General features: G+C 41.5%; 1 protein-coding gene across 1 annotated transcript in view; it reads right to left on the minus strand.

Moving 5' to 3' along the window:
• The window catches only part of ntrk3a (neurotrophic tyrosine kinase, receptor, type 3a), a 659,663-nt gene that overhangs the window by 463,841 nt on the left and 183,471 nt on the right, over positions 1–12,351 (minus strand). Inside the window, exon 3 of the mRNA XM_048615740.1 lies at positions 10,187–10,258. Coding sequence (XP_048471697.1) covers positions 10,187–10,258 — 72 coding nt within the window. The remainder of the gene's footprint in view (positions 1–10,186; positions 10,259–12,351) is intronic.

Raw genomic sequence — 12,351 nt, forward strand, 5'->3', positions numbered from 1 at the left:
TGTTCTGCAAAGCGGTCCCCAAGCCTCCGCTTGGTTTCCCCGATGCAGAGGAGGCCACAACGGGAACAGCGGATGCAGTATACCACATTAGCAGATGTGCAGGTGAACATCTGCTTGATGTGGAAAGTCTTCTTGGGGCCTGGGATGGGGGTGAGGGAGGAGGTGTGGGGGCAGGTATAGCACTTCCTGCGGTTGCAGGGAAAAGTGCCGGGTGTGGTGGGGCTGGAGGGGAGTGTGGAGCGGACAAGGGAGTCACTGAGAGAGTGGCCCCTCCGGAAAGCAGATAAGGGTGGGGAGGGAAAGATGTCTTTGGTGGTGGGGTCGGATTGCAGATGGCGGAAGTGTCGGAGGATGATGCGTTGGATCCGGAGGTTGGTGGGGTGGTACGTGAGGACGAGGGGGATTCTTTTTTGGTTGTTATTGCGGGGACGGGGTGTGAGGGATGAGTTGCGGGAAATGTGGGAGACACGGTCGAGGGCGTTCTCGACCACTGAAGGGGGGAAGTTGCGGTCCTTGAAAAACGAGGACATCTGAGATGTACAGGAGTGGAATGCCTCATCCTGGGACCAGATGCGGCGGAGGCGAAGGAATTAAGCTTCAAAATCTCCCCTCCCCCTACCGCATTCCAAAACCAGCCCAGCTCATCCCCGCCTCCCTAACCTGTTCTTCCTCCCACCTATCCCCTTCTCCCACCTCAAGCCACACCCCCATTTCCTACCTACTAACCTCATCCCGCCCCCTTGGCCTGTCCGTGCTCCCTGGACTGACCTATCTCCTCCCTACCTCCCCACCTACACTCACCTTTACTGGCTCCATACCCGCCTCTTTGACCTGTCTGTTTCCTCTCACCTATCTTCTCCTCTATCCATCTTCTATCCGCCTCCCCCTCTCTCCCTATTTATTTCAGAAACCCCTTCCCCTCCCCCATTTCTGGTGAAGTGTCGAGGCCCGAAACGTCAGCCTTCCTGCTCCTATGATGCTGCTTGACAAACTGTAGGTTATGTGTTCTACCCATATGTAGTAACTCATTAGATTCCAAATGGTGCGTGAGATACAATGAATGCTTGAAGTGCATAGATCATAATCATGGGAGCAAGCTTCCTGTTCAGTGGAGAGATCAAATCATAAGTGGGCAGCTGCTCCATTAGCTCCTTGTGTTACATATTTTACATCTCAGAAATTGCTGTTGCTTTTACATGGACGTGTAACATGTTTTATTCACATTTTTTAAAAATTACAATCTGCTTCATTTCTGGCTTTCAGCTTTGTCTGCAGCTCGTTTAATTTTCTCTGAGTCCACACCCAGGCTTAACCAGTCAAGCTCAGTGAGAATCAGTAGTAAGCAGACACGTATAATCAAACACAGAACAATTGAACACCATACCCTGCTCACTAAGAGAATTTTTTGGCATCGGTGGTGTGGAGATGCTGGTGTTAGAGTGGACTGGACAATATCAGAAGTCACATGACACCAGGTTACAGTCCAACAGGTTTATGTGAAAACACAAGCTTTCGGAGCGCTGCTCCTTTGCCAGGTGAACTGGAAGAAGCCACCTCCCTCCACTTCACCTGATGAAGGAGCGGTGCGCTGGAAGCTTGTGATTTCAAATAAATCTGATGGACTAACACTTGCTGTTGTATGATGTTTTACTTTGGCATAGATGAGACTCAGCACATAATACACTCTTGTTCGATCACAGGCACGCATCCTGTTATCCCATGTTATTATGGGCCACAGAAGGCTGGATTAGAGCTACGTTGGTTTTTAAAACACTGCTCTTGACAATGGAAGGTATTGCACAAATTGACAATGTTAAAAATCTTCACTACCTGTTTCCCTACCATGGCTTTGGCAAAGGTTTGCAGTAAATCCCTAAAGTTCCACTTAAACACAGTAAATATTTTAATGAATCTTATCCCAAGTAGAGGTCTAGGTTAAGAGCAGGCCATCTATAGTTGGGAAAGCTCCTCTCTTACATTACCACCGGCAAAATGGAATCAGAAGAAATCTACATCCACTTAGTTGACACATTTACTAAACAATTAACATTGATAAAAGCGAGATATAAATATTAATTTTAGGTGCAATCTAAATCAGAGGTTTCAGCTGCCTTTCCCTGTCCCTAGGGAGCTGTGGTGTGATCAGATTTTTGTTTGCTTGTTCTCAGACTGTTTTTACTGTGGCAGCAGATTTATTTCTGTTAAATTATTAATAAACATGCTAATACATTGCTATTACTTTCTCTTGGTGACAGAGACTGTCTCCCTTGATTAAGGCAATATTTGTAGGACTCCCATTCCACTCTCACCTTTTAGCTACAATTCTGTATTAATTGGTGCTTCTTTGGTTAACCCCAAGGGGAGACTGCTCGAGAGTATTAATTTGTCAGCTGTGTGTCACTGGATAACACTTTCACCTTTAAGTCAGAGGCTTTGAGTTTGTGCCCCCCTTGAGTTCAAAATCTAGGTTGACAATCCAGTGCAGTAAAGAGGCAGCCCAGCACTGTCAAATATTCAGGCATTGCAATGAGACATAATGAGTCAGCCCTCTCAGATGGATATCAGTAAGGGAGCACAAGTTTAGAAGACTGTATCTGAGTAAGACATACTCAGAATCTGCAACGAATCACCTTCATGTGGGAATTCATGCACAGGGAGAAGAGGTGCTTCAAGTAAGGTTAATTGAGTGTGAGTAAAGTGTGTTAAGTTTTAGTCACATTTAACTGTAAAAGTAAAATTTATTAACAGCTTTAAGGTTTATTAAGTTAAGATCAAACCAAGGAAGATGACTATATGTAAATCAAAGTAAAATAAAGTTAATGTATGTGAATCCAAGATGGAGGATGGGAGAAAATTGTGGCTGTAAGAGCGGTGTTTTCAGTGTTGGAGCTGATTTCCTTGAATTCTAGGAGCAGTAATTACTGTTTTATGAGCTGTTGCATTGTGTTGGAACTTTGCAGAAAGTAAATTTGAGGCAGGATAAGGCGGTTTGGTTACATGGAACATCTGTTCTATGGTGTGGGGTAAGTAGTAGGTACTAACGGTGACCTAGTGAGCACTTGTGCAGTAAATATCAACAGCTGCAGAAACTTGAGCTCCATCTGATATCACTATGGCGTATCTACAAGACTGAGAACTCCATGGATAACATCTTCACATTGAGGCATAAAGGGAATGGGTGAACACCAAACAATGCAGAAGAATCAGATAAGTAGTGCAGGATATCCTTCCCAAAATCCAGCTTGCTAATCAGATGGGGCAGCACAGTGTCTCAGTGATTAGGACCTGGGTTTGATTCCACCTTCGGGCGACTGTCTGTGTGAAGTTTGCACCTGCCCCCCCGTGTTTGCGTGGGTTTTCTTCAGGTGCTCCGGTTTCCTCCCACAGGCCAAAGATGTGCAGGCTAGGTGGATTGGCCATGCTAAATTGCCCAGAGTGTTTCGGGTGGAAAATATAGGGGTGGTATAGGGGGTGGGCCTGGGGGTGAGATGCTGTTCAGAGGGTTGGTGCAGACTCGATGGACTGAATGGCCTGCTTCCACACTGTAGGGATTCTTTTCAATTTGGATATTGCTGAAGGCTTCAGTATTTATGACTAGTGGAATGTATATCTGTTGTAGATCATGCAATTTTTCTTTAAATACTCACTTTAAATATTGTCTCAATCCACCTTAGTCAACTTGCCCCATACCTTCAGAACTTCCTTTCTTCAGGTCAAAGACTCTAGTTTCAGAATGATGTACATCACATTGAAACTGAATGCAAAATTCTATCATATTACGATAACCGTTTTCCAAAGACTCTTTTACAACAAGGTTATTAATTAGTCCTTTCTCATGACACAACATTAAATCCAAAATAGCCAATCTCTACTTGACTTCTGAATATACTGCTCCAGAAACTCATCTCATACACCTTGTACCTCTCGTATCCCTGTCTCAGGTCTGATGCAGTGCTCCAGCAAGACTCAGCCTAAGCTGGAAAAGCAACACCTCATCTTCCGCGTTCTCGCCTCGGGACTCAAGTTTAATAGTTTTAGAGTGTAAATATCTCTTTCAAGCCTATTAGCTACCCATACACACCAGGTCCTGCTATACTGGTTGGCTTCAGCACAGCCAACCCATTTTCACCCACTTATTGCTCCCATTGCCACTTATCTAGCTTCTTTTCTCCCGTGGTTTACCATTTCAATCCCTTTGTCTGCCTAATTTTCTCTCTCTCTCTCTGGTCTCCCTCTCCAACCATCCACTCAGTCCTTTCCAACATTACATAACCTCCCCCCTCCCCCCACCCCACACCACCCCTACACACACCCCCATCATCTACATAAATACCACTTCTTTCCAGTTGCTATCAGTTCTGAAGAAGAGTCACTGGACTCAACCCATTCACTCAGTTTTCTCTCCACGGATGCTTCCAGACCTGCTCAGTTTCTCCAGCAACCTTTGTTTTTGTGTGTTTCAGATCTCTAACAACTGCAGGTCTTTGTCTTATTTTATGATATTTGTGGAAAGTAAGTTGTAAGGACGATACAAGGAGGGTTCAAGGAGATTTTGACAGATGAAATGAGTGGAATAGAGCACAACAGCTGGAATACAATGTGAATAAGTGAGAAGTTACTTTTTCTACTTTGGTGGAAAAAAATCAAAAAAAGAAAAAACCATTCAAAAATGGTGAGAGATTGTGAAGTGTGTGTCCAAAGGTTTCTTGGACTCTTTGTACAGGAGTCTCTCACATTAGCAGGTGCAGAGAGCTGCAAGGAAGTCAAGTGATACATTGTCCTTCATTGCAAGGAGATTTGGGTAACTGAGAACATCGCTCAGACATTACCTGGAGGACTGTACATTGTTTCAATCTAAGATGAGATATACTTGTCATTGAGTGCAATAGAGGCTTACCGGATTAATTCCTGGGATGGCAGGATTGTCTACGAGGAAAGATTGAGTAGACAGGGTCTGCATTTCCTGGAGTTTTAAAGAATGAGGGATGACTTCATTGAAACTTACAAAATTCTAATAGGGTTTAACAGGATGGATGCAGATGTTTCCTTTACCTTGTGACTCTAAAACCAAGGAACACAAACTCAGGATAAGGGGCTGACCATTTAAGACTGAGATGAGGAGGGCACTTCTTCACTTGGAGGGCAGCGAATCTTTGAAATTCTCTAGCCCCAAGGGCCGTGGAAGCTCAATCATTGAGCATGCTCAAGACAGAGATTAATAGATTTCTGCAGACCAATGGCATCAAGGAATATGAAGATCAACCGAGAAAGTGGCGTTAAAGTAGATGATCAGGCATGATCTAACTGAATGTTGTAAGAGGTTTGATGGTCTGAGTGGCTTACTCCTATGTTCTTACATGTAAATATTATTTTGAAGAAGATCAGCACTTTTTTTTAACAGTGTACCAGCCAATACTTGCCCCTCAATCAACATCACAAAAATGATTACCTGGTCGTTGTGACATTGCTTTACTCAAATTGGTTCTTTTCTACTTATTAATGTGAGAACTGAACTCTGTGTTGGTAAGATCATCATTTAGTCATGACTGAAGTTCACAATGAGAACACAGCATCAACCTGTGTTCACCTAGCCTCAAAGTTTCTGGTGGTAATTCAGAGCCAGTAACTGAGTGCCCAACAATTTCAACTCTCACCCTTATAGCACAGCCTTCAAAACACAGAAAAAACTGTTAAACCACTTATTTTAACTCTAAGCTTTATGCCTTTAAGCTAAGTAATTAAGATTATTTTTATTTGTTCATGGGGTGTGGGTAGGTTTTCCTTGAATGTTTTCTTTCTTGCACACAGACCCCCGAGGTCCATGCACAGCAGTGATTTTCAGAAGCTATACTCTGATCCATATTGGCACACTGATCGCCATGCATGGAATGTCAAAAGGAACATTGGGACAATGTGTGCATCGCTGACTAGGCCCAGAATTAATTGCCCATTCCTAATTGCCCAGAGGTCAGTTAAAATTCAACCACATTTCTGTGGGTCTGGAGTCACATGTACACCAGACCAGGTAAGGACAGATACGAGTGAACTAAATGGGCTCACTTTTTTGTAATAATAATTGACAGCACATTAGACACGTTTTTTTTCATTCCATTTAATTGAATTCAAAATTTACCATCTATGATGGTGGGATTCTAACTCATGTCCTCAGAATATTAGCCTGGGACTCTGTATTATCACTCCAGTGACTTTACCACTACATCACCTCCCCAGCGCTGATCAACAATCTGCTGTGAATGGTACAATGCTCCTGTTTGTACCTGTACATCTCTTTACAGGCGCTTGGTGCATCTAAGTCGCAGTACATAGGGCAGGTACAATACATACTTGAATAACTCTACAAAGGTGGCACTTCTGGCTAACCCCAACAATATACAGCTATCATGTGTATCTGACTAAATTAATGGTGCCCAGGCATCAAGTGTAGTAAACTATATAACTATCTACTAAACTTATCCTATATAGTTATTTGGTGCATCTAATTTTTGACTTCATACTGTTAATACCATCTACTTGATAGCAATCTTAGTTGGAATGACTTTTTGAGTAGCAATGAAAGTGTCAGTATTCATTCCACATTGACTCACAAAACAAGGATTTGCATCCAATCCACCCGATGAAGCAGGAACAAGCTGAAATGTATCTACTTTTAATGAAAATTCCTGTGGCATAATGGAATATGCAAATGATAATGGTACTTACTGATGTTGCTCTGACATCAGCAGAGTAGATTAGAAGCAGACAGCAGACTAGAAAGAAATCTTAGGCATTACTTGGGAGAGCTGTATTCAGTAACTTGTAGTGCATAATTGTAAATAACAGATTGCCATAGTACTGACAGAGTGGAAGAGCCTTACTCTAGGGTAAGGAGTCTGGATTTATTGGTATATATAATCAAATCAATACAACTGTAAGCATGGTATATGCTGTCGTTGTGTCCACCTGAACCATTAGAGATGCCTTGGATAGGTTCATTACTACCAAATCCTTCTTGTCGATAGTAGCCTACGTTATAGTCAAGAAGTGGGGAAAGATGCCCACACAAAGTTCTCAGCAAAAGGTAGACTCCATCTTGATTAACAGAATAGGTTTATTACACAGTACTTAACAGCTAGTTACATTATATCAGAGATACATGATAGTCTCTTGTGAAATATCAGGATAGGTTCAAGTATATATTTGTGTTTTGAGCACAAGAACAACTGAACACAAGTGACAAACAAACTGTTTAGCTCCTGTAGGAACAATCCTTTATATTCTGATGGGTAGAACTCATCCTTTGATGCAAGTTAACTCTTCGGGCACTAACTGCCTTAAACAACATGTACATGAAGATACCCACAGCTCAGAGGTACTAAGGAGATTTATCTAACAATGTTAATAGCAGTATTAGCCTAAAGTATAGTTTAACACAGTTTGATTTATTAGTGGAAAGTGGTAGAAATAAAAAAAAATCAGATATCAGTCCAAGGACAAAGCATTAACATCCCGTTTAGTACGTGGGGTGTTCAAATACTATTTCAGATTTAAATGAAGTCCTGAAAGATATACTTTGACAACTGTACATCTTCATTTGAGCTGTAATTGGTCCTCTTTTGACCCAATTAAATCACACTTCAGCCTCAACACCAAACAGACAACTGAGATCTGAGGCCCCTGTAGGACATGTTTTCTGAGGATAAATGTCTCCTGGAGCATCAAGTGAGCTTTGTCAGCCTGACAGGTTACAGGGAGCAGAATTGTACACCCCACATCGAGTGTCACAGATTCGGTCCCTGCTATTTTGACAGATAATTAATTTCACTGCTAGATCTGATCAGAGACTGGTTCCAAATTAACAAGAGGAAGTTGCACAGGCTGATGGATATTTCAGCCCTAATTATAAATCATGACCTCATTGCAAAAGAACAATAGTCTTGTACATTGTTCAATCCGAAACGGCCTGATAATATGACACACAGATAATTTTCCACTTGAGTGTGTGAAGCAGTAATGCAACACAGCCCTGACAAACAGACATGGCTTGTTTCCATAAATTGTTCATAATAGCATGAGCATCGGCAATGGATCACCACCAATTGGACTGGACTGGCCTAATACATGCCGAAGGCACAGAAGATCAGGCATTGTTTCAATTCTGCTGTTAAAGGACTGGTAGAAATGCATGTCAAGGAAACGTGGTTCCATTTTTTTTGTATTTTGTGTTTCTGTTGCTTTTCAGCATTTATTTCTCATTTATTTCATAATTTTTTTTAAGAAGAGGATCAATGACCTGGTTCTCGTGTCACAGTCACAATGTGATACCCTGCTGTATCTGAGATTACATAATAAATAGGAGCTGGTGTAGGCCATCTGGCCCATTGAGCCTGCTCTTCCATTCAATAACATCATGGCTGATCTTTCTGTGGACTCAGCTCCAATTACCTGCCTGCTCATCATAATTTCTTAATTCCTTTACTGTTCAAACATCTAATTATTTTTGTCTTAAAAATAATCAACAAGGTAGCCTCAACTACTTCACTGGGCAGAGAATTCCACAGATCCACAACCCTTTGGGTGAAGAAGTTCCTCCTCAGCTCAGTCCTAAATCTGCTCCCCCTTAATTTGAGGCTATGCCATCTTGTTCGAGTTTCACCCACCAGTGGAAACAACCTCCCTTCTTCTATCTTATCCATTTCCTTCATAATTTTACATGTTTCTATAAGATCCCCCCTCATTTGTCTAAATTCCAATGAATATAATCCCAGTCTACTCAATCTTTCCTCATCAGCCAACCCTTTCAATTCCAGAATCAACCGAGTGAACCTCCTCTGCATCCCCTCCAATGTTAGCACATCCTTTCTCAAGTAAGGAGACAAAAATTGTACACAATACTCCAGGTGTGGCCTCAGCAGCAACCTATACTGCTGCAGCATAACCTCCCTGTCTTTAAATTCCATCTCTCTAGCAATGAAGGACAGTATTCCATTTGTTAATTACCTGCTGCATCTGCAAACCAATGTTTTGTGATTCGTGCACAAGGACACCCAGATCTCTCTGCACAGCAGCATACAGCAACATTTCACGATTTAAATAATTGTCCACTTTGCTGTTATTCCAACCAAAATGGATGACCTCACATTTTACAGACATTGTACTCCTTTTCCAGTCCGTTTTCCTAAATCCAACAAACCCTGACATTGTCTTTGCCTGCCCTTGTTCAGGGACTCTACCAAATCCTAGCTTACCCCCATATATAACATAGTAATTGTGCTTTATGCAGTAAGTAAATGGTTTTCTAAAGGCACAGAATGTCTGAATAAGAACTAATCTCCTTCCTTGTCTGTCTTTTCTAGGTGACATAGGCAACCACATTCTAAGATAACCACTGTGCCCACAGAAAGTGTGAAGTCCTCCAGTGATAGACATGTTTTCCATTCACATGCTGCACTATCTAGCTACCACAAGAAGAAAGCAGAGGAGCACTTCTTCACCATTATCAGGAGATGTGAACAGAATGACTTGTCAAGGGGAAACAACAGTCATTGGTATAGTTAGAGACAAAGAGATCTGGAATCTTTCACATGATTCTGGACATGAAAGCTGCAATTAAAAGAGAAAAAAAAGAATATTCCACTTCTTTGAATTGTCCTCACCTTATTGTAAGCATGATACTAGAAAATAAAATCAGCCTAATAACGCGTCACATCTATTCATGCAAGTAACTGTCACATCCCTTAAAAGACAGTTGGTTCTAATCTCATGATAATGTTTCATTGCAAGTCCATCTGAGGTGAAAATTCACGTCATCGTCCCTCCTCCTCGCTATCCGATTATCTCCTATTTCTTCACAATAACATGTATCAACATTTGGCTTTTGAAATTTAGACTGAAATAATCAACACTCCATTATCTTGCGCGGTTTTTTTTGTTATTGTTAAAAAAAGCTCTGCAGATCTTCCAAGGTCTTTATTTCACAAATCGTTCTGGGCTTGTTCAAACTCCTGTGCATCATAAGGACGTTTATTTAATGAGAAAAAGAAATAGGCTTGTGGATCATTGATGTTTCAGGTCTCTCGAGCAATGGATTGTAGGAAAAAAAAACATAATCTTTATTACCTCAGCATCTGAATTTAACCACTCAACTCCTAACCCTCTATAAACCCAGACTAAGCTTGGGATGACTTACATGTAGTGAAGGTGAGGATTTTTGGCAAAAGCTCGTGGAGCAATCAACCGTAGTCCTGAATTTATGATTGTCCTGGAAATGAGAACAAATGCAGGAGGTTACAAGCTCTGTGCACTCCCAAGTCTGATTTATTCCATACCCAATCAAATGAGTGGATTAGATAAACCTTCAATTCCTGATGATTTCTATTTTGCACAAATTAAACATCAGCAAAAACAGTCAGACAACCAAAACAAAAAACTTCAACATTTACGAAAAATGAAAAGTACATTTTGATGAATTCAGATTGGAGAGATGAATGGATTCTTTGTTCAGCTTTCTTACACTGACAGACATCTGAGATTAATATTAGTACACATTGCATATTGTGACATACAGCTCAATCGAGCCATCAAGCAGTAACTGGGGAATCAGGGATGTGGGGCCATAGCTGAATCAGACCACTGTGTCTTCTGGCACATCTCATAATGCAACAGGCGTACTGATAATTTAATATTCTCTATGTTCACTCCAGGCAGTATTTTGCAGCAAGAGGCTAGCTTGGGCAAGCTGGAGAGAAGCACTTGTCTTTTTTAATAATAGTTCAGTATCCATGGATGGTGGGTCACTAGAGATTTAGAGCAATACTATAAGTTAATATGCTTTAACTGTTTTCCAGTTGTGGATTTTAGGATTATACAGTTACTGGCTCACTGAAAAAGACTGTCACCCTCAATACATTAAACAGGTAGTTGAGCTAATTTACTGCAAATAATCTGCAAAACATCTAGCAAATAAATAGGTAATTTATAAACAAACTCTCGGTGTAAATTTTGACATAAAGCATCTTAAGACAAGCAGGCCAATCAGCTCAATGCGTCTTCTCTGCCACTCAAGGAGATTACGGCTTATCTAATAATCCTCAACTCCACTTTCCTGCCTCTTCCCCATAACCCTCAATTCCCTTACTGATGGAAAATCTATCTCAGCCTTGAATATACTTGACAACTGAGCCTCAACAGCATGCTGGGGTAAGAGTTCCGTAGATTTAGTACACTGTTGGGGAAGATATTCCTCCTCTTCTCTGTTTTAAATGGGTGATCCCTTACTCTGAGAATCTGCCTTGTCTTCCTGGACTATCCCATAAGGGGAAACAACCTCTCTGCCTTTTCCCTGTAGAGTACCCAAGAATCTTGTCTGTTTCAATAAGGTCGCCTCTTAACCTTCTAAACTCCAATGAGTACAGGCCCAACCTACTCAACTTCTCCTCATAAGACAGTCCCTCTATGCCCACTCTCAAGCAAGTAAACCTTCTCTGGCCTGCCCACAATGCCAGTGTACCATTCCTTAGATAAGAGGATCAGAACTGTTCACAGATAATGTAACCAACAATACAGTGTTTTAATTGCAATTTAATTGACAATAAACGTATTGAGATCCTTCCTCCAAACACTTCTTATGTCCAGTTTTGGCCCAGTTACTATGAAAAATGTACTTCAGATCAAGCAGCTAAACTGAAATGTTTGGTCCAGGCTTGATCAACCCAAAAGGTTGAGGTAAGTTTTCAGGTTTTGTGCCTAGTTGGACTCTGTCTTCCATGTCAATAAGCAGGCCTCCAAAATCACCACAATCTTCCATGGGAATTTCAGATTTGGGGAAAAACTAAATCATTGGACTGACTGAACTATCAAAGCAAAGCAGCAATCATCAGCAGAGATCTGGCTAATATCTTCCTCTCCTGAAAATAAATCTTACAAGTGAAATACATTTAAAGACTTTTTTTCACTCGCCAGAGAATCCTAGCAGGGCCCTTTCTTCCCTCAATGTTTACTTAAGAACTGAACACAATGGAAGTGCACAAGGATCAACTGATCTTTCAGAAAACTAGCATAGATACAATGGGCCAAATGTCAACTTTCTGTACAGTATGTTTTAATGATTCCAATAAACCTGATGAAACCATAACCTCACAAAAATCATAGAATTCCTACAGTGCAGAAAGAGGCCTTTTGGCCCATTGAGTCTGCACTGACTCTCTGAAGGACATCCCACCCAGACCCACTGCCCAACACCTTCAATGTATAAGGTGTAGAGCTGGATGAACACAGCAGGCCAAGCAGCATCAGAGGAGCAGGAAAGCTGATGTTTCGGGTCTAGACCCTTCTTCATTTTTTCTGAAGAAGGGT

The sequence above is a fragment of the Rhincodon typus genome, chromosome 33, assembly GCF_021869965.1.
Source record: "Rhincodon typus isolate 14 chromosome 33, sRhiTyp1.1, whole genome shotgun sequence".
Classification (NCBI taxonomy): Eukaryota; Metazoa; Chordata; class Chondrichthyes; order Orectolobiformes; family Rhincodontidae; genus Rhincodon; species Rhincodon typus.